The sequence below is a fragment of the Pelobates fuscus genome, chromosome 8 (genome assembly GCF_036172605.1).
Source record: "Pelobates fuscus isolate aPelFus1 chromosome 8, aPelFus1.pri, whole genome shotgun sequence".
NCBI classification, from domain to species: domain Eukaryota; kingdom Metazoa; phylum Chordata; class Amphibia; order Anura; family Pelobatidae; genus Pelobates; species Pelobates fuscus.
The window spans coordinates 158,935,008-158,957,945 of record NC_086324.1 but is presented as its reverse complement, the minus strand read 5'-3'; the positions used below and the strand labels follow the sequence as shown (position 1 = coordinate 158,957,945).

The window sequence follows — 22,938 nt, the reverse complement described above, 5'->3', positions numbered from 1 at the left end:
GGGGTAGGCAACCTTCGACACTCCAGATGTTGTGGACTACAACCCCCGTAACGCTGGCAAAGCATCATGGGAGGTGTAGTCCAAAACATCTGAAGTGCCGAAGTTGCCTATGCCTGCACTAAAACCTGGGATTGTGGAGAACCTACAAATAAACTGAAAATTCCAGGCAAGCATGACCAAACCAGAACCATTTACCAACTTCGTTATCTTTCAATCTCCTATTTCTGGCTTAACGTTTGAAATTCCTTTATGAACACTTCACAATTTCATGTTTACTTAAAAAAAAAAAAAAAAAAACAACCCCACCATAATTATCAGATTATGGGAGCAATGGTGACATTGTAAAGATAGAGATCTGGGCATGAGAGCGGAGAATAAAAGCTAAAGCATTGTATAGTTTACCTGTCCAGCTAACATCTCGTAGAGCAGGATGCCAAACGCCCACCAATCTACAGACTTCCCGTAGGGCTGGTAGGCAATGATCTAAAATAAAGCACACAGACATATTAGAGATCTTGTATAACCTCCTCCCCCTCAAACTCGCAGGACCAAACCCCAGAAACCTACAGAATGCACATTTGAAGACCTGATCTTACGTATTAATTGCGACTGACTGTCCCACACCGATCGTCACCAGCCTGGACAATACAAGTTTATTGCGTGGGGGCAGTGTTCATGTAAACGGTAATGAATTCAACATGAATTTCAGATATCAAGTCAAAATAGTCAAACCGAAAACACAACGGACTGGGAGAATTTATCGGTTATTACGGCCTAAAATTTAAAATTCACTTTAAAAAGCAGTCTGAGCTCCTGACAACTCACACGTTTATTTACTAAAGTGCCAGTAACTTGGTAAAGGTGTACAGAATCCATTTTTTTTTTTAAATATTGACCGGTATCTATATACAGTGGCCTGTCATTAGTTCAGGAGGCTCCTTACTAGCGTTCCTAGGTCTAGCACGTTTTCCTGACACATCACTTGCACATATTGGTCGGCAGTGCACAATCCGTTCTACACAGCAGTGTGTGGGATTCATACGCTGCAGGAGGGAAAGGAAAGGGGGAATTGGGAGCAAATCTGGAACAGGCATTTCTCAGCAGTGATGCAGACTTAAAAAAAATACATTTATACAAAATACAGATTAAGGAACAGCGCACACAAAAATCTAATTTTCTATTTGACAAGGCTACTTAAAAACGCCTATCTCAGCAAGTTGTCATATTTGTTGGCCGAGATAAGCAATTTAAGTAGTCTTGTAAAATGTCACATTTTTTTTGTGTGTGTGTGTGCGCGCGTTGTTCCTTATTCTGTATTAATCATGGATGGAACCTGCAGCATGTGAATATAACATACAGCGGGGCAGCTCTTTTCACGTCTGTCCCATCAATTTGTACAAGTAACGTGTGTTCAGGAAAACACTGAGGACGTCCATTGTTTGCATCGGAAGAGTTTCAGCGCTTGTATGATGAGAAAGGGAAGTGTGAGGTTAAACAAAAAGCCACGGAAGGGGGTTACAATCAGCCCAGTGAGACGGACCCTGGAAATGTAACAGCACATTATTACAGCAGACCCAGCAGTGTAATGAAAGGCATGCAGTGTGAGATGATCTGTGACAGCCCATTTAACAAGAGCCGCAGGGCACAGAGAGCGGCAGCTAAACCATTAATGGGACAGGAGCCCTCCAATGGACAGTCACACATTCCCACCATAAAAAAAAAAAAAAAACACAACATGTAGATAATCCTTGTAGTGGGAAAGCACCCAACTGTACATTCGGTACTACCTGTATGTACCTAAACACATGCATATACACATTGCATGCACACATTTACATAGATCTACAGTATCAGACATGGAATCAAATCCATGTTTTAGGTAAAAGTATTTGTATGGGGTGTACACAAACAGAGCAGTCTGTACACAAGTCCTCACCTTAGACGGCTCCATACGTTACAGAAAAATAAGATTAGGACCTACTATACGTAGAGTACTCCGCATCTTGGTAGCAGGTTTATAATTATGTGGGAAAAATACCCTCCGTTTCATCTCCCACAGGGTTTTCATAAAATTGATACACCAATAAAGATTAGGCCAGTTCAATGAGTACGAAGGATTGGGAGTTAAATAAAGTAAATAGAGTTGCATTATTTGACTACATCCAGCATGCTATTTAACCCTAAATTCTTAATCCATAATCTCTGACACTGCAGGGGGATACCGCAGGCTAGTTTACCTCTGGTGCAATGTAGTCTGGCGTGCCACAGAAGGTCTTTGTCGTTACACCGTCCCACATGTTCTCTTTGCACATGCCAAAGTCGGCGATCTTGATATGACCTTCAGAATCCAACATAACATTATCCAGCTTCAAGTCCCTGTGATGATAGACAGTTATGATGTTTCGTGGACACGAAGTGGTCACAGCTAATGGCAGGAAGAGAATTTAAAGATTGCTCGGATAGACGGAATGCTGATCTGTAAACAACTACATTTTGTGGGCTGCAATTTTATGGTCTATTAGTGATGTAGGGCGCCAACGTTTGTTCCTAAAGAGCCACAGTGTTTGCAAACAGAATCTCTGATTTGTGTCTGTCAAATTAGACTTTGTGTATCTTATTAAATCGGACTGTTGAAGCAGACAATAGTTATGTGATTTAGGGTGATGAATAAGCTCCGTGGCGTACCACGTTTAACGGATCCCTCCCCAATAATGCGCTTAATTAAGGTCCTACATTATATGAAAATTGAGTTTTCCAGCATATTCCATCGTGTTGGTTGAAGCCCGGACTAAAGACCCCCCCCCCCCACCCCCTGTCAACCTAACAGACACCAAAAATTATTAACCCCTGACAGATGAGGCTTGATTAGATCTAGCAGGTAGTAAAGTGAAAATAGAAGTATTGTCATACCGGTAGACGATGCCTTTGCTGTGCAGGAACAGGAGGCCGATGGCAATTTCTGCTGCATAGAATCTAAATGTGATAAACAAAAAGGGTTTTAGTCACAAAGTGAGGCAGATGGGGTAACTTAACTTTGGAAAATGTTTATATATAAGCGCCTCCTCAAAAAGAGACTTCTGCAAAAGAAAGGTTTACATTGCCATGCCCACTTTACGTTGGTTCCTTAATGGGCAACTGTAGGCACTATAACCATTTTATCTCAATGATTTAGTTAGAGAGCCTGGAGTCCCCTGGGACTGTCCTTCTGTTCAGCTTTAACCCCTTAAGGACACATGACATGGGTGACACGTCAGGATTCCCTTTTATTCCAGAAGTTTGGTCCTTAAGGGGTTAAATCGTTGTTTAAGCAGTTTAACACTGAATGTTGATCCCTGGTCACCCACATTCCGGCCACTAGTGGAGGTGTGGCTATGGCAGAGATTGCACACTTTCTAGTAGCCATAACAAATAAAACCTCCCTATCACCGTTTGGTGACAAAGCTGCTGCGGTCAGGTGGCCGTGGGGGACATGTAGAGGTGAGTTTACTGACCAGAACCTGTCCCTCGCGGGCGCCGCCATCTTGGTCAGGCGTGGCCTTTCTCAGTGCGGACGTCACTGATGTACTCTCAGCATTGAGGCCTATGGGGGATCCTGCGAGACCCCCAACAGATGCAGTCAATTCTCTGCAGCCATCACTGACGGCTGCAGTGATTGACACTTGGGCTCCGCCTTGTGTCAAGGAAAGTCAGGCGGAGGAGGAGAAATACTGAGACAAAGTAGTCTATTTTGTTTCTGTATATCTCTTGGCTGAATGAGGATTTTATGTCAGAAAGATTCCATTTTTATAATAAAAAAAAAAACACAACTAATTTTTCAGGAAGGGATGGCAGTGTTACTTTATTACCAGCAATGGGTGCTCTGATAGGCTGCAAGAAATCAGCTGACTCTCTGCCAATCACAGTTACCCACTGCTGCTCAGTCACATGATTCTACATTAGCCCATGCAGAGCAGAGAGGGACGGGCTGCTGGGGACTCACATTTACCATTAAAACATTAAAAACAGTTTAACACTGAATGGACAGACTAACAGGGGACTACAGACAATATAAAAAAACAACTACCTACAGTGTCCCTTTAAGGTAATATCCAATTGGTAGTCATCTACTTCATAACACACCTCATATCTTTTGCCCCTCTCTTACGCTACTTGCCCTGATTGGGAACATTTCCCGTACAGGGTGTTACTCTCCCGCGATAGCAATACGCTGGCCAGTGCGTTGATGGCAATACGCCGGCCAGTGCGTTGATGGCAATACGCCGGCCAGTGCGTTGATGGCAATACGCCGGCCAGTGCGTTGATGGCAATACGCCGGCCAGTGCGTTGATGGCAATACGCCGGCCAGTGCGTTGATGGCAATACGCCGGCCAGTGCGTTGATGGCAATACGCCGGCCAGTGCGTTGATGGCAATACGCCGGCCAGTGCGTTGATGGCAATACGCCGGCCAGTGCGTTGATGGCAATACGCCGGCCAGTGCGTTGATGGCAATACGCCGGCCAGTGCGTTGATGGCAATACGCCGGCCAGTGCGTTGATGGCAATACGCCGGCCAGTGCGTTGATGGCAATACGCCGGCCAGTGCGTTGATGGCAATACGCCGGCCAGTGCGTTGATGGCAATACGCCGGCCAGTGCGTTGATGGCAATACGCCGGCCAGTGCGTTGATGGCAATACGCCGGCCAGTGCGTTGATGGCAATACGCCGGCCAGTGCGTTGATGGCAATACGCCGGCCAGTGCGTTGATGGCAATACGCCGGCCAGTGCGTTGATGGCAATACGCCGGCCAGTGCGTTGATGGCAATACGCCGGCCAGTGCGTTGATGGCAATACGCCGGCCAGTGCGTTGATGGCAATACGCCGGCCAGTGCGTTGATGGCAATACGCCGGCCAGTGCGTTGATGGCAATACGCCGGCCAGTGCGTTGATGGCAATACGCCGGCCAGAACATTGATGGCAATACGCCGGCCAGTACATTGATGGCAATACGCCAGCCAGTACATTGATGGCAATACGCCGGCCAGTACATTGATGGCAATACGCCGGCCAGTACATTGATGGCAATACGCCGGCCAGTGCGTTGATGGCAATACGCCGGCCAGTGCGTTGATGGCAATACGCCGGCCAGTGCGTTGATGGCAATACGCCGGCCAGTACATTGATGGCAATACGCCGGCCAGTACATTGATGGCAATACGCCGGCCAGTACATTGATGGCAATACGCCGGCCAGTACATTGATGGCAATACGCCGGCCAGTACATTGATGGCAATACGCCGGCCAGTACATTGATGGCAATACGCCGGCCAGTACATTGATGGCAATACGCTGGCCAGTACATTGATGGCAATACGCTGGCCAATACATTGATGGCAATACGCTGGCCAGTACATTGGAGTTAGAACTGAGCATTTGGCAATTAAATATAATTGAGAGTACCGTGGGAAAGTTGTCCTCACCAGTAAAGTAAATAGAAAGCATAGTCAAGCATAGAAAGCTTAAGATAGATTTTTCATAAAACCATAACATTTTAAACTCCTTAAGGACCTCAGCAGTGCAAGGCCTTAACAAAAAAAGAGAGTAAAAAATAAAATAATAATACACACACAGACAAACACACCAAAGTATTGAATAAATCCAAACAGTAAATGTGGTGAAATACATTCACATAGTTATACACGATGTTCAGATAGAGCAGACAAGTAATAAAGGCATTAGATATCCATGTTTTTTTCCATTGTACAGAGATTCCAACTGCTGGGTACTTAGAGCTACAGCGGAAAAGGCCAAGTCACTGAATTCATGGTGTTCCAGCCATGCGTGAGGCGGGCAAGGAGAGGCTGTATCGTGTATTATGGATGTGTGCCAAAACAGCTGTGTCCTTGTGTAACCGGGGCCGCACACATGTCTGATTAAACAATTCCAGCATGGGATTAGAGTGAAGATGTGGCTGCTCGGGAGATTCTACGCGCTGGGAGTTCTGGGCCACGGATCTGTCGCAGCCCATCAATGGCGCAAGACATCTATTTAGCATAAATAACAAAGGGGCCTGGGGAAAAAAAATCCCTTCTTATGAGTCATAGCAATGCCTCACATCTGCAAAGAGATCGCAGTGCGGTGTGCATTCAGGGACAGAAAGAATTTCTCAGTCACGAAGGCTGGCAGTGCCAGGCAAGATCAGGTGTGACCAGACATGAGGGCATTGCAAAGTGAATTACACTAAAACATTCTATAATATGCCATCGTATGCACACCTGAAATGCAGAAACATAATATTTTGTTAACCCCATTGGCACATAAAGAATTGAAACACATTGTGAGAGTTCTTCTGACCTAGTCATGTGGGTGATCCCCAAGTAATAAAACCACGCCACAGATTATTTATAAAGAGCAGTTTTTGAGCAGAGTTCGGAAAGCGGAGCAGTCACCATGGAAATCAATAGAATGACTCTTGTTGACTGTTCTGCTTTGATAAACTTTGCCCAGAAATGCTCTTTATACATCGTGCCGAATGTTGCCAGCTGCAATTCCATCAATGAGGCAAATGGAATAGGGATTGACCGTACTTACACTGCATGAGGTTCTTTAAACCGGCCAACTTGCTGGATCTGATACATAAGGTCCCCTCCGTTGACAAATTCCATCACGAAGTATAGGCGATCCTGTAAAAAAAACAATTCAGTTGGTCATCTCCAAAAAGGTGGATCAAGGTCAGATTTAGTGGGGATTTAAATCTGTATTGTGTATACATTTGTCTATTTAATATTTTATATTGATTATATTTTTTATTTTTGTATTTTACTATTTTGTTATGACTTCCTGCAAATATGGAGTGTACGGTTGCTATGGGGACTCAATTACAACACTAAGGAGTAACCCACATCCTGAACGCCGCGTTTCAGCGTGCGTTCCAACTAGCCGAAAACCGGAAGTGATGTCACGCGAGAAACTGGAAGTGACGCGACACCGGTATGAAATTCAATCCAGGTGAACGGCAAAGATAAGACCTATATAAGAAGACTCAACAGGACATGGAGATAAGCACTGGAAGAAGGCTGCTAGCCGAAACACGTCTGCTTTTATTTTATACCTGTTATTTGCTATTTCATGTGTATTCTTACACTCTGGGCTACTATACAAATAGGGGTAAGTGGAATCCCAATTTTGTTATATTTTACAAATTTCTGTATTGGGTTCCACCCCCATAGTGCCCTGTAGTGCACAACTTTTATATATTTTTTAAATAATAAATATATTTTGCACGTATACTTGGAGTCTCATCTGCCTGAATTTGGCACACGTGAGCCTGACTTACAGAGCCTGGTACGGCTCTAGAGAATGTGAGTGGGAGTCATATATTCATTTATTATTTAATAGTTATTATACAGTTCGCACTATGCTGTTTTGTATTTTTTTTGGTTTTAGTCTATATCGCAATCAAGTTTCATATTGGTAATATATTGTCATAATTTCAGTGAAGCGCCTACGCACTATTTTGTTCTTTCTTCGTGGGGAAGCAGTTGGGTAATATAAGCTCTAATGTTCATCTACATGCCTCATCTTTCAATCTGATATTGGAAATTACATAAGAACGGCTAATGGATAAGGCCAACTTAAATTTTAATTTCTTTTCAATAACAAAATCAGATAGTATTAGAATGGAAATTACGACCGTACCATGGTCTGGAAGCAGGAGTGTAGTTGAGTTAGGAAGGGAGGTTTTCCAGCCAAGGCAAGAACTCGTTTCTCCACCATGGTGCATTCAACGTCATCGTCCTGTATGACTACGTCTTTCTTCAGAATTTTTATTGCATAGAGTTCGTCCGTTCCTTTTCTCTCCGCCAATATTACCTATGTAAGAAGAACAAGTAAGATACTGGAATGACAAAGGACCTTTATCTTCATTGCGTCCTGTGAAAGGAGGTCTGCAAAACATAGCATGAACCTAAGATCATCAGCAGGAATTAGTGACACCGTAAAATACAAAAATAAAACGAATAATGTATAGCCCAGTCCCAGCATTAGTATGTCCCCTATAATTAAGCAAAATGTTTACATTCTCTTGATTTACTCAAATTAATTTGGTTAAACCAAGTACAATTACACGATGAAGAGCTAAAAATCATTTCAACGGGGGCGGGGCCGGGCGGCCATGCCGACAGGCTGCAGGTCACTGGAGCTCCTGCGGAATCCAGCTAATTTGGGGGAAAATACCCACCTTTTGCTGCACGAGAGCTCTGGAGGTTCGGGGAACGGAGTCCTGGATTGTCCCAGTGTAGCTGGAGGGCCTGTTACCGGGTGACTCTAGGTCCTGGAGAGACATTTTGGGGCTTGAGACCAAAGGCCTACCCAGGAGTAGAGCGGGGCGGACGGCCGCTGCCTCGCATTCCAATCTGGCTACTATGATATAGCTAGCGTCCTCCCGGTCTCGTTCACACACCCCCCCCCCCTCTGGGCCGGCGGGGGTTATCCCGGCCCCCACCAGGCAAGATGTCATCAACGCCCAACTACAGGGTGCTTGAACGCTGAAGGTAAACGGCTCCCACAAGGCCTCCTTGAAATGGCCGACGGCGGCTTAACAACTCCACCGGCCTAAACATGGAGAACCCCCTATGGCGCATAAAAGCGTAACTTAGCATACAAACTACTACTTAACTTTTAAAACATGTAAAGATATCTCCATGTCACGAATGTACAAACGCTGTGTTTACATCTCCTAACTGCCACTGTGGCATGTTCAAACGTTCTGTAAACCTCAAGCAATGCTCACCCTCTGTTTATATTTTCTCTTACAAAACTAAAAATGTGCTGTATACTCATATGCCACGTTATGTTTTAACTGTTCGTTACATTACTGATGGTGACTGCTATTGTGGCTGAACAAGCCTATTGTTATACCATGCACAACAAAAATAAAGAATTTAAAAAAAATAAATAAAAAAAAAATCATTTCAAAATGGTTATATGGAATAGAGATTATATATATATATATATATATATATATATATATATATATATTTTTTAACACGTCTGCAATATTGTGGCTTTTACAATTAGATTAGAAAGTTCGCTTTGCCAAGATCAGTCAACCCATAAGCGCCAGATTTAGGATTTTGATTGGGGGTTTAAAAGAGCTTTTCTTTGTTCAGATATACGGAGGCCAAAAATAAAATACAAAAGTAGACTTTTATGAGTCTCATCTGATCATGAAAGCATTTTTTGAAAGGTTGTGGGTTTCTTTTATAAAAAGCCCATCTTCCAGCTTGGGTTTGCAACCTTATCTTAGCTGTACAATCAAACCATCCACCTATTAGATAATAGAACCTTCAATAAGTCTTTTCAGATGTTCCCGTACTACGCTTCATGGTTTTTAGGATTAGCTTACATGAGGCGTTGTAGCTAGAAGTTCTATATTAGGAGGGAATTATGTGCAGGAGGCACTAAACATAACTTTTAATTATTTATTTTAACAAAAAAAGAAAATACAAAATGCAGTTTGCAGACACGTGCTGGACACTTTGTCACAAATTCCACACAGTGTGTAAACATAACGAGAAGAATTTTATGGTGAACTTGTCCGAGCAGTGTCCTTGCCACCACTTCCTTTTCACTGATCTCGTGACCTTGATGACTTTTAAGGTTTATGGAATTTCTACATCAATAATTGCTCCATGTTATCATTATTACTTGTAAAGCCCAACATATGTCACAGTGCTGTACAATAAGTAGACTACAAACGAAAAGAGGTAACGAAAACTGGAAAGGCGGCCATGAGACCGCTGATCAAACAAGCTTAGGTGAGTGCAATATAGCTCCATAAAACGGTACATGCATTTCATGCAAGTTACAGTAAAATTAGATCTTAATTGATGCAGTTGGAGAGGAAGCGAATGGTTATTCAGCTGCTGGAGAGGAAGGTTCTCAGCAGTTTATCGATCTGCCGCCTTAAAGAGGTGATTTTTCAGAGTTTGCGAAGAAATGGAAAGGGTGTTCCATGAGAAGTTTTGAAGGTGAGGAATGAAGGTTTGATTAACAGTAGAGGACAGGTGATCTGACTGACCTGCTCTACAACATTTATTGAACCATCTTCATGCCATATTATGGCTTAATACATTAAAGGACTACAGTATCCCTTTTAAAAGGGTACTGATTTTGTTTTATAAATCAATTGGCAAAGAGAAATTCACGCAATGCTACATATATAAAAAAACAAGCAAACAAATGCATCTTTCAGTTCATTTGTTGCCACACAGTATAAAATCACCTATAGCCATATCAGGAAGGACTGATCTGCTGACTGTTTTAATGTCATTTTAAAAAAGATGTTTTATTCTGAACTCTTTAAAACAAATTACTTGATCGTTGCTAGGCAGGAGCTCAAAATGTAGGTGTATCCACAGTAAAAGGCCATTTTTTTTCTAGAATAACAGAGCTGTATCAATAAAAATACATTCCGAGAGCTGGGATGTTTAAACATCTGGCAAGGAAAAACAAACAAAAAATAATTGCGTGCAATACATAACTGTACACGATACGTGTAGTAATGAGGATTGCAAATGGCAACAATTAGATCATAATGTCCCCTGTGGGTGAGTCTGTCGAATGTTAAAAGTGTAATGTTACCAGTGACTCTACATAACAAGACCATGGCTGTGTGTACGAATATTGACAATTTTAAAATTCCAGAGGCGGAATTTAACTTTGTGGTTAATATCAATAAAGGTGTAAAAGGGGGTAGAGGGAGGGAGAATTTGATCCCGCGTCCCCCTTTCCCAGAACCTGGCATTGTACACACACACAGCCCATCTCCCACTCTCGTGCAGGTGAGGAGTGAAAGTAATTATACACATTCAGCCCGCAGTCTACAGGAACGCTAATTAGCATATTTATCCAGCTCTGTCATTCGCTCCCCCTCGCATCAGACAAGTCTTTTAATAATGTTTTCCCTTTATGTTTGCTCAATTAAAAAAAAGGGAGAATCTGGGTACGGCGCGCATTATTCTGCCAGCTGCCGTATGCGTCCTAGCAGGCAGATTAGGTGATTGCGGGCTGCGGTAACAGGACAAGCTATGCTGATAAATGCGTTTGCCTGGCTTTGTCTTTTACATTAAAGGACTTCTAGTGCAGAATGAGTTTCGCTGCTTTGTTCCCTGTGTCGGCAAAAAAAAAAAAAAAGTCTTCAACGGCTAGCAAACCTTTTTGTTCTAAAGCATGTCGAGAAGCGGGGATAAAACTAGAACTTTCCACATGGTTTTTCATTTGTTTGTATTGTTTAACTACTGTGCTTGTTACACAGGTCCCGCAAGCAGAACATTTTTCGCAATATTCTTCTTTAAAGGGACACTATAGTCACCTGAACAACTTTAGCTTAATGAAGCAGTTTCGGTGTATAGAACATGCCCCTGCAGCCTCACTGCTCAATCCTCTGCCATTTAGGAGTTAAATCACTTTGTTTATGAACCCTAGTCACACCTCCCTGCATGTGACTTGCACAGCCTTCCATAAACACTTCCTGTAAAGAGAGCCCTATTTAGGCTTTCTTTATTGCAAGTTCTGTTTAATTAAGATTTTCTTATCCCCTGCTATGTTAATAGCTTGCTAGACCCTGCAAGAGCCTCCTGTATGTGATTAAAGTTCAATTTAGAGATTGAGATACAATTATTTAAGGTAAATTACATCTGTTTGAAAGTGAAACCAGTTTTTTTTTTTCATGCAGGCTCTGTCAATCATAGCCAGGGGAGGTGTGGCTAGGGCTGCATAAACAGAAACAAAGTGATTTAACTCCTAAATGACAGTGAATTGAGCAGTGAAATTGCAGGGGAATGATCTATACACTAAAACTGCTTTATTTAGCTAAAGTAATTTAGGTGACTATAGTGTTCCATTAAATAGACAGGTCACAGAAAAAAAACTAAACAAAAAAAATAGTAAAATTAAATAAAATAGATCATTTTAAAATTGTTAGCAATTGTGTAGCGATTATGAAAACCGTTATTTTAGTCACGTAAATCTATCTTTTAACCAATGCATTGTATACCTACCTGAGCAAGTTACAGAAAAAAATAAAACCACGAGAGAAGCGCTATTAGGATATGCTATGTGCACAAATTGGTACAATAGTGATTTACTGGAAGGACATATGCAGGTATGGCAAACGTTTGGGGGTGTTCAATGCTTCATCAGGGCGTTTACCTCCCCCCCCTGTATTTGGCATTCTGTATTTTACCCCTGATCAAGCAACAGGAGCTGGAGTTGACACCAGCACGGAGGTACCTTCGATTTAATAATTTTTCAGGCTTGTTTAAAAATCGTACGTCTTTCACACTGTGGTCACATGTATACCTACCTGAAGATTAGTTTGACAATAGTTTCAGGGAGGGGAGAGCCATATAACAGAATGGCAGATAAAATCAAAGAGAAGGAAGGAGTGAGGAAGGAAAATAACAGATAAAATAAATTGGAAATCAAAATGACAGAACAGCAAAAATGGGATATGTTATGGGAGAGATCAGCAAGGGGAATGGAGAGATGGCTGACAGAGTAACCAGTATCCCAGTTATATATCCTAATATCCCAATGCTAGACAATGCCAGCTGGTTGTCATATTGTGCTTACCTTCCCAAAGCTCCCTTTGCCCAGCACTTTTAGGAAGTTGAAGTCTGATCCTTTCACGCGATCTCTGTTGCCATTGCTGTCAAATTTGGGTACCGGATGTGCCGCCTTGTCTTCTGTGGCTTTGGAGGAAGGGCCGATTTTAGCTCTCTGCAGATTAAAATGGTAAATCAACGAAAGGAACCACTTGACACAGACCACTTAATGCAATAGAAGAGAAAATACAATTCTTCGTGCAAAGGGTTAATACAGATCGCGCTTATTCACAAAGTTGTCACATCTGGGTTGCAGAAGCCCGTTAACTACTTCAATGCGGAGAATGTCTGAGCTCTTCTCATATACATTAGTAAATACACTATGTGCAGGTAGGGTGTTCGGTTTGTTTGATAGATTATGTAATCAGTGTCTATAATCGGAAAGATTCCGGTACCCTGCACTATACTATATTTGGGTTTTTTTTAATGGGGAATCTATTTACATATGGTTACCTGTGGATATTTTTAAAGCCCCTGTATAAAAATGCACGAATTACCGAAGGGTTTTGAAAATATTTGACTGAGGATATCATTTATTTCCCTGAATCAGAAATTATTGGGAATTGGCCAGTAGACCAGAAATGGCTAGCTGAATAAATTCTCCTGCTCAGCTATTTGAACTCAAAATTGAAATTCCCTGGACAGTCTGTAACGTTTATCAGTTTAGAGAATACACCTGTTGGTGTTCATAAAGATGTATATACTCTACTCCAGGCTTCCCCAAACTCCGACCCTCCAGATGTTGCTGGACTACAACTCCCATGATTCTCAGCCCATTTCATTCATAGATTCATGGGAGTTTTAGTTCAGCAGTCTCTGGAGAGCCAGAGTCTGGGGAAGCCTGCTCTACTCTGACTAATACTTTATCTGGATAGCCCTTATAATAACTGTGTACGCTAACGATAACATTATTTCCTGAAAGCCAAATAGTTTCACCGTTGACTTAATTTCTTTTTTCCCCCCCTTCAATTTGCATTTTATTTAAAGTTTTTAACTCAAATTGCAGTTACATCAAAGTATGATAACAAAAAATAGATAAAAGAGTAGTATTCACAACATTAGACAACAGTAGACATGGGTCATAAACAGACAGCAATCGCTATGGCCTCAGAAAGGTTTTCATGCAGCCGTTTAAGCCAACCTATTGTGTGGTCTTTTAAGCTAACCTAGTATGTTATTTATTAAGGCTGCTACCCGACGTCTACAGTAGATAGCCAGATAGCGCAGGTACCGTATTGTTTAGGACTTCGTTGAAATGCATCCTGGCTATTAAGGAGGCATGCATGAGACTGGTAAGTGTTCTAAATAAGAATTCAAATAATAATGCAAATGACTGGCTAAAACAAACAAATGGAACTTATTAAACATATATGGTTAAGCAGGCTAGGTTGTACATGGGCGGAGGTTCTCTCTGTACTCTTTCCAATGCTATGAAGTCCCTCCGCCCTCTGGACCTCCCCCTGGCAGGTTGAGGAGAAAGGACTTCGGGTTCTCCAATGGAGTCAGAGGGTAAATATGATGGGAAAATTCTCTCTGACACAAGAAGTGGAGCTGACTTAATCACCTCCTTGTGTCAATGAAAGTCAGGAGTAGACCTAAGACAAAGTAGCCCCAAATACTTTGCCTTATGTTTTCAAGAAAACGAGATCAGAAAGGAAGACAAGCAGAACAGATTCTGAAAGAGGATGAGAAGAGGAAACGATTGGGGAAAGGTAAGTTTGGCGTGACAATGCCGCTTTAACTAGCATCAGGACTTCCTGAGACACTTACAGGTTTGAGCAGAGTGTACAGCTTGGGGATTTACAGAATATGGCAGTTTATAGTGTTTGGACTGTCCTATAAATCAATTAATGAACTTTCCACTGTAATCATAGTCTGCTTCTGTGTTGGGAAGAAAAAAAAAAATGCCAGAAACGGATATTAAAACCCCAAAATAATAACCAGTCTCACACAGTTCTGTATGGCATTATCGATAGGTCCCAAAGACTCCCTGGCTATCGGTTATAATGTAACACAGGATTTGGGGATATGATGTGGCCCTGCCTTTTCTGACATTTTTATGTATTTTTATAGCGAAAACATGTCATATTGCGGAGAACGCGGAGGGCTCAGTCTGCCATGAAATTCCATTAGCTGGAGTCTAGCAGTTCAATTTGTTTGTGAGTTACAGCTTTCATGCAGATAACAGACTCCTGAGCAATCTTTCTGTAGCAGCCCTGCTTAATTGGTTAGAGCAGGGCTATCTTCCCCCCTCCTCAAGGTCATCGGCAGCCTGTGTCTGTACACCCAATGGCTCCAAGCGACGTACAGTGAAATGGACATTCAATGTGTTTATCTTCCATTCTAATGTCCCAGGTTACCAGGTACCGTTACTTCATTAAAGCAGCACATCACCGGCTGTATTTACTTATTCCGACTTATCAGATGGGTCTTAGAAATGTCTGCCGGCTGCCTGGTACTCCTGGAGCTTTTCTAACAAGGATGTCGCTGATGTAGCAACATGTAAATTCTAGTAATTCAGTCAATACATAGCATTCCGCACGGCTCTTTAATACAAATAAAATGTATGCACTCCAATGACCATACTACTTTTAGTTTTATTTTATTATTTATATAGAGCCAGCAAATTCCGTAACGCCATACTAGCGATCCTGACGGCCTGTACGACATCTACGAGCAAGAGGAAGATTGTATGTCTGGGTCAATCACATTCGTTTCTGCATTATATAGAGAATGGGTCATTAAGGTGTGTACTCTAAGGTATTGGTTATCTGTATTCATTTTTGGCTTTTTACAGGATTATTCACTGATGTGACAATTCAAAGTCAGTTACACTTACAGTACTCTGGCCTAAAAATCAAAATTCCCTTTGAATTCTCACTTTGGTGAATAACCCGGATGAGATTCAATGCTTTTTAAGGTACTTGTTAATTATAGTAGAGAAACTAATGCCAATTGCAATATTATTGAATACATTTAAAAAAATACAAGCACTCTGTAGAGACTTTTTTTTTACCCCGTCTAAGTCCTTTATTTAGCAAAACTTTAGGGTTAGTCAGATCCTTAAAGACTACCTTCAGTTTAACCCTTTAAAAACACAGCAGGAAGGAACTTAAAATTCTAGTTTCCCAAATGAAACCTTGCCGGACACTTTGAATACGGATCGTAAAAACCATGCTGTATTCACAACACTGCATCGCGACGGAGCAGTAATGTGCAGAGAATGTTATTAGCCTGGGAGTTTTAAAATGAGATGTCTTCTCGCAGAAAGTAAATCGCATGCGAATCTAGGATAGAGGAGGGGGGGGGGAGGCTGGGAAGATTGACCTGGATGATAGACCACTTTGATTTTTCTTTGAAAGATATGTTCTGCTTTCATACAAAGCATGTCTGATAGCAATAGATTGACAGAGGGCTGCGTAATACGCCAGAAAGCAGATCAGCTTGCCACAGATTCATCTTAAGCACATTTTTTTTTTTTTTAATTCTATTTATTTTTTTACCCCGTTTCAGACCAGCTCTGAAACTTCAAACATCGTTCGATGTGCTGCCTGCAAGCTCCTGCTACACAATGTTTCAGGGGACTAGAGTTTGGGAGCCACGGTGCAGAGTGGGGATCTGAGAATGCCGCCGAGTGGCGTTCTGCGCTGCACACTGTCTGGCATCAAATATTTATCTGCCATGACTTCTGACAGGCTTTGAAAACAAAGCAAAACACCAGAGGCTCGGAGCAGAAACTACGCTGTGCGACGGCTGTGTCTGCCATATTGGAAGCACTGGAAGACAAAAACCCCAGCTCTTTAGATGATAAAAAGGGGCAAAATGGGTTCAGACAAATCTGGCACAGAAACTGCTTATGGATAGGTTTTAACAAAAAAAGTATATCTGTAGATTTTAAAGGGTCTTTACCCTGGCACTCAGGTTAAAGAGGATGGTCATGCTTTAGATAAGCATTTTTTAAATGCATGAGGTTTTTTCCTGTATTTCACTTTTTTTTGAGGGGGGTTTGAATTCAATGGTCTATGCCCTGTCATTACAACAGTAACCAAAGTTTAGAAAGGGCACATCATGCACAGTAACTTAAAGGTACACTAGAGTCACCAGAACAATTACAGCTTATTGCATTTGTTCTGGTGAGTAGAATCATTCCCTTCAGTCTTTTTGCTGCAAACCCGGTCTTTTCAGAGGAAATGCAGTGTTTACATTACAGCCTAAGGATACCTCTACTTGCCACTCCTCAGTTGGCTGCTAGAGGTGCTTCCTGGGGCACTGCTGCACAGTGTGACTGACATGGAGTGTCTCCACCCTCTGCATGGATACACAACTTTCCTCATAGATACACATTGATTCAATGCATCTCTATGAGGAGATGCTGATTGGCCAGGGCTGTGTTTGGCTTGTTCTAGCTCTGCCCCTGATCTGCCTCTTTGACAATCTCGGCCAATTCAATGCTTTTCTATGGGAAAGCATTGTGATTGGCTGAGATCACCACTTCTGATGATGCCCGCCAAGCAGGCAGATCAGATTTTACTATATTTATGGAGGCAAGGGGGGGCTAGATAGTGTTATTAAACACTATACGGGCAGGAATACATGTTTGTGTTCCTGATCCTATTGTGTTCCTTTAATTAAATGTTAAAATACACAAGAAACACTGATGAAAGGTGAACTACAAACCAAATAAAAATGAATGGAAGCAGTTGATAATCTATGTTCTATGATCTAACTAAGCAGGTTTAGTAGCACATCAGATCTTAGCACAATAGGATATTTATGAAATACTCACTGAAATTCCAACCCAGCCAAGAGATATACAGAGACAGAGGAGGCACTATTTTGCCTCTGTATAGTTCCTCCGCTTGATGTTTAGACTCTGGGTGGAGCTACAGAACTGGCTCGGTCTATGGTGGATCCTACAGACTTGAGGGATCCTCCATAGACCTTAATCGCGTACTCTTGCACAAGCGAGAATACAGCAGTGGTGCGGTTTTCTGTGTGAGCATACAGCAGTGACGGAGGAAGATGGCGGGGCCCACGAGGGATAGGTTCAGGTAAGAAAATGTCACCTTTACGGAACACACTGCCCCACACCCTTTTTCCACTGCCGCAATGTCACCGTCGGGGGTGTTTGCAAATTTGGCAAAGTCCCCAGACGGTGACAGTGCCGCTTTAGTACAATAGTAATCTCTCATTTATGTAAAAAGTTTCAGGTGTGTTTTGCTGCTAAACCAGAGAAACAAATTATTTCTCCTTTTCACTCACACTCTATTAAAGAGGATATAAGGCATACAGAAGACACTTCAGTTATAATAAATATATGCCTAACAGCCCAAAGGACCATCTAAGCTCTCAAGCCATTTTGTTTTTGTCTAGATGGTGTGAAAATGGTGGCATAACCATTAAAATTAAATTTACTTTAAATTCTAGTACTGCTTCATTGAGTTGCCAAATTAAAATTGTACTTGCTTATACTGTATGTTCATGGCTGAAAACCAAGATTAAAGAAATCTACACGTGTTTTGTGAAATGTTACCATTCAATGGCTCCTCCATGTAAAAATATGTGGTTGGAAAGCAGGACAAGTAATGGCATTGTGTTACCTCAAACTTTTGCCGTAGTTCTTCATTGCCTTCTTCGCCTTCGGGGGGCACAGGTACATTGAAATACTCTCCTTCCTCCTGGCTCAGCAACTTGAACCTAAAAATTAAATAGCCAAATACATATAAAATGTGTTAATTGTTGCACTGGAGATCTAAAAAGATATTTCACAGAAATATCAGTTTTGAACATATCATGAGAATAAAAACGTTATGGAATACTCATATTGACCAAGTTGCGAGAATTGGTTTATAGAGGAAGCTACTGGTCTCACAAGACTTTAGCAGTGATGGGGAGTTTCTGGTTTATGAAGTGACAATAGCTGAAGAAAGAAGATAGCAGCATCAGAAATATCAGGTGAATATATCTCACATCAGCTTCACCCATGGGCCGCATGCACATCAAGCGGGTATATCACTTTTGGGGTCTAAAGTGTCAGTTCTCTGCCATTTAGAAGTTGTATGACTTTGTTTATTCAGCCCTAGCCACACCTCCCTGCATCTGACCTACACAGCCTTCCTAAACACTTCCTGTAAAAAGACTTCTAATCTTTAAACTTTCTTTATTGCACAGTCTGCTTAATTTAGATTTTATCTCTTGCTGTTAATAGACTACTAGAGCCTGCAGAACAGCATCCTGTGTGTGATCCAAGTTAATTACAAGAGTGGGGGGGAGAGGAATGCGGGGCCTGACTGTCATGGAGGTAGAATGTGTCGTATGGAAGCTCCAACTCATGGCCTCCTAAGCCAATCAATACCCCAGCAACCAAACGCTACTTACCCCTGCGGTTCTCCTGCATCAAGTGGGGTTACTCCTAAAAGTCCCATTGTAGTCTTCAGACGGCGAAGCTGACAGGGGCTGTGTGTTGGCTCGAGTGCCCCGAGTGTTTGTGGGAGTGGAGAGGCGGACGATCTCCGGTATCATGAGGCAGTTTGGTGCCCCGTTTCCCCCTAATTTGGAACGGCGGGGGTGATCCTGGTCCACCTCTTGGAGGCTTCTGACCTGTGCTGAGGGCACACGGAAAACTTCAGTTACAGTTATCTTGTAGGCACCCAAAATGGCGGATGCTGCATGCTCCCCAGATCACGATGAAGGACACAGTGATGTCCTTAAACGCCTGGACCAAATCTTTGAAACCTTGTGGATCAAGCAGAGAGCACGCATGAGATGCGAGACACCACACAAATCTATTCATGCCAGGGGCCCACAAGTAGGGACCTTGCAAAATAAGTTTGAGGTCTCACATGAGCAGGCCCAGGAGACGCAACAACACTGTCAGAAACCCATCTTGGGACTGGTGGGTTGTGACTCCTGTGATCAACCCGTACCCTACACCACACTTGGTCTTGAAACAGTACAGCAGAACCTGGCAGACCCCAATAAGTCAGCTCTACTCCTATACCAATCTACCTACACTCAAGGGAACTCCAAGGTCGGACACCAGGGCACCCGAGGCAAAACACTGTGTGGCCTTGGCAGGGCATAGGCTGAATTTCTTACTGAGCTATGGCACTCTACATCCCTGGCATACTGTTCCAGCATCACACTCAAATTCATCACATGCTATATTTATTATATGTGCGACTCACAACTGGCTTACCTGCTGGGCCTCCTGAAGGTTCTCTTACTATTAGTTCATAAATGTGCATTAAGCTTACTCATTTATTTGTTTACGGTTATATTATAGATGCACTGTATTTTTTTAAATGTGCAGCATTTCCAACATGTCTTTTTGCATTACATACTTTTGCTGGCCTTATATGACGTAGCCGACATGTCATTATGCATGCATAATAATTTCTGCACACCAAAAATAAAGAATTTTAAAAAAATTACAAGAGCAGGAAATAAGAGCTTCTAAAGTAAATACACTGTGATGTAAGATCTGATTGAAAATGCAATAATATTTTTCCATGTAGACTGTGTCACAGCCAGGGGAGGTGTGACTGGGGTTTCATAAACCGATAAAAAGTGGTTTGACACCTAAATGGCAGAAAATTGAGCTATTCGACCGCAAGGGCATGATTTATACACCAAAACTGCTTCATTAAGGTAAAGTTGTTTTGATGCTTAGAGTATCCCTTTAAACTGGGGCATGACACCAGGATACTTTAGACAACATAACTGCTATAGTGAGCTCAGCGGTGTACATATAACATGGGTATACAAGTCAGATATCCTTAACATCATGGGCCCCAGAGTAAGGGCTGGAAGATGTGTTGGCTGGAACTTGCACCCAAAGCCTCTTTCTGTAAAAAAAACTCACGTGCCTTACATGCTGGAAACCAAATAGAGAGCATAGGCGATGATTTGGGCAAAGATCAGGCCTTTATAAAGAAGCGGCTATGCGTGCCAGATTGTGGCCATTGAGGAGCTATAAATATGAAGTATCTCAACGAAACAAGGTTATTTTGAAGTATACCAAGAGCACCGCATCTCTAGATTAGGCATAGGACTGCAGAAAGCACAGCTAGGAACATGTTATCTACGGTAAATTATGTCATTTTTAGATAATTATTCACAGTGATTCAGGAATAAAGCTTGCTTTACTTATATTCAGAAAGACAAGTAAAATGCAAAAGAAACATATTAAACCAGTACAACCACCTCAAATGGTGTTCGTAGCACTGTAGCTCGCTCGCAACTCGTTGATAGACGATTCCTCAATCGATTCTTCTAATCTGTCTCAATCCATTTTTCTTCTCTGTTCTTTTTTTCCTTAAAAACATAAGGAAAAGTAGGGACTACTTTACCTTATGTATTTCCCTCCACTTGACAAAGGGCGTATGTCAAGGCAAGCTCTACCTTCCTTGTCAAATTACATTTTCCCATAATGCTTCCCTGTCCTTTAGGTCCCCTTTGTGAAACATCTCGAGTCTGTGCATGCGCTGTCTGCCATTTGACTATTTGATACACAGGGTGAATTGAGCATGTGCGAGAACTGACACGCACGCAGCAAGACAGGCCCAACACCACTGCGGCTGTAATGTAGATCTGACGAATAATTAATAAGCCCAGAACCTGTGACAAAGCCACTTTACTTTACTTTATTTTTTTATCTTTATTTTTCTGTGCATGGATGAACAAATCAGGCCTGCAAAGCCACAAACACAAGCCTCAACAATCATGAACAACAATTCTTATGGCATAGAATAGTACTGCACAATTTTTATTTTTATAAGCAAAGAAAATAAGGATATTAGGTATGTTGGTGGGGAGAGATCTAAAAGTATAGTCAACATAGGTCAGACAGACTGACTGCGTAAGGGGTCATAATAAAAGAAAGACAGGCTTATGTGACAGGAGATATGAAATTGGTTAAGATTATGTTAGCTTTGGTTAAGGTACTACATAGCATAGCAATAAAACTCTTGTACTGCAGTTCTGCTAAGTATAGGAGGTAGAAGTCAGCCTACACCCTGCACATACAGGTTACTGCACTGGCCTCCAGAGTCCCACATGTCTGCTCCCCTTCTGCCATAGGCCTCAACACAGCCCAGTTCATCAAGCTCATGAGTCCCATTGTGGTTTCCTAGCAGGATTTGGTCTTGAGGACCTTCCGTTGGAATGTTTGTGCACCCGAGTAAAAGTGTCCCTCCAAGGGCGTTTGTGTTAAGTAGGGGACTGTCCCTGCCCAGGCTGCGACCTGGGTGGATGGTGTACCCTGGCAGCACCGAGCGTTCTTCACTGTGGCACTCTCTTGAGTACCTGTTTCCTCCTCTTTACCCTCAGTGCTGTGCCAGAGCGTCGTCCCAGGTGGCATGCAGTGCTAGGTGGTCTGCTGCACAGGTGGCGCTGCTAGTGCTGTGTGAGGAGTACTTAGGCGCAGGGTGAGTGAGTTCCAGAAGTTGTCAAGCTGCTCATCCAGTTTGGACATGAAATTGAGTTGCAGGTCCCGAGCCGCTGGAGTACAGGTGGCGTCCGCCATCTTGTCCACTGGATGCTCCGGATGTGAAAGTGTGCAGGCCTCGCAGGAGTATCACAGGCAAGAGGCGCCAGGATGTCCCTCATCGGTGGGGGTGATAGTGGAGGCAAGATCGTTGGTGTAATGTAGAACAGAGAACAGAGGGATCGTCCGCCTCCCCCACGTCCGCTGTTAGTAGGCCCTTTCTTAGGCCTCGGGTCTGCCGCCTGTGGGAGCTGCCGATCTCGGCCGGAAATTCAGAGAAGTCAGCAGTATAGGATACCTCCCGTCTCCAGGGTAGGTCCCCTGATTGTATTCCGTGCTTTAAGTTGCAAGTAATTCTATTTACAGGCTTTGTAGCATGGAGCTCACAAGATGAGCGACTGGTCAGCGCGGCGGTCAGGCTCCGCCCCCAAGCCACTTTACTATTAACTTCTTGATATCAGCAGAATATAAAAAGCAATCCATTGTCCCATCAACATACAGCACACAGAGATAAAATGTAAGAAGTTACAGTTACCATTTTATGATCTTGGAAAAAATGTTCCTGATTGACAATGGAAATAAGAGGGATTTTCCAACTCCTTAATCTGGATCAGCCAAATAAGTCAACCGGGAAAGGCTATATATAAAGTATATTAGGGTCTTTCAGTTCACCAGTGCCAAACAAGGTAAGTGAATAAAGGGAACCTGTGGCTGATTATTTTTGTTACGGTCTCCTAATCTACTGGCATTTCTGATAGACCTCAGATTTAAAAAAAAAAAAAAAAAAAAAAAAAATAACCACAACCT

General features: G+C 42.5%; 1 protein-coding gene across 2 annotated transcripts in view; it reads right to left on the bottom strand.

The window, feature by feature from the left end:
• Nucleotides 1-22,938, bottom strand: part of PRKCB (protein kinase C beta) — a 176,204-nt gene that overhangs the window by 28,308 nt on the left and 124,958 nt on the right. For both annotated transcript variants that reach the window (XM_063430532.1, XM_063430534.1), the window contains exons 8-14: nucleotides 18,245-18,341; nucleotides 12,613-12,759; nucleotides 7,675-7,848; nucleotides 6,568-6,659; nucleotides 2,911-2,973; nucleotides 2,238-2,376; nucleotides 403-483 (exon numbers count right to left, since the gene is read on the bottom strand). In XM_063430532.1, the coding sequence (XP_063286602.1) occupies nucleotides 403-483; nucleotides 2,238-2,376; nucleotides 2,911-2,973; nucleotides 6,568-6,659; nucleotides 7,675-7,848; nucleotides 12,613-12,759; nucleotides 18,245-18,341 (793 nt within the window). The remainder of the gene's footprint in view (nucleotides 1-402; nucleotides 484-2,237; nucleotides 2,377-2,910; nucleotides 2,974-6,567; nucleotides 6,660-7,674; nucleotides 7,849-12,612; nucleotides 12,760-18,244; nucleotides 18,342-22,938) is intronic.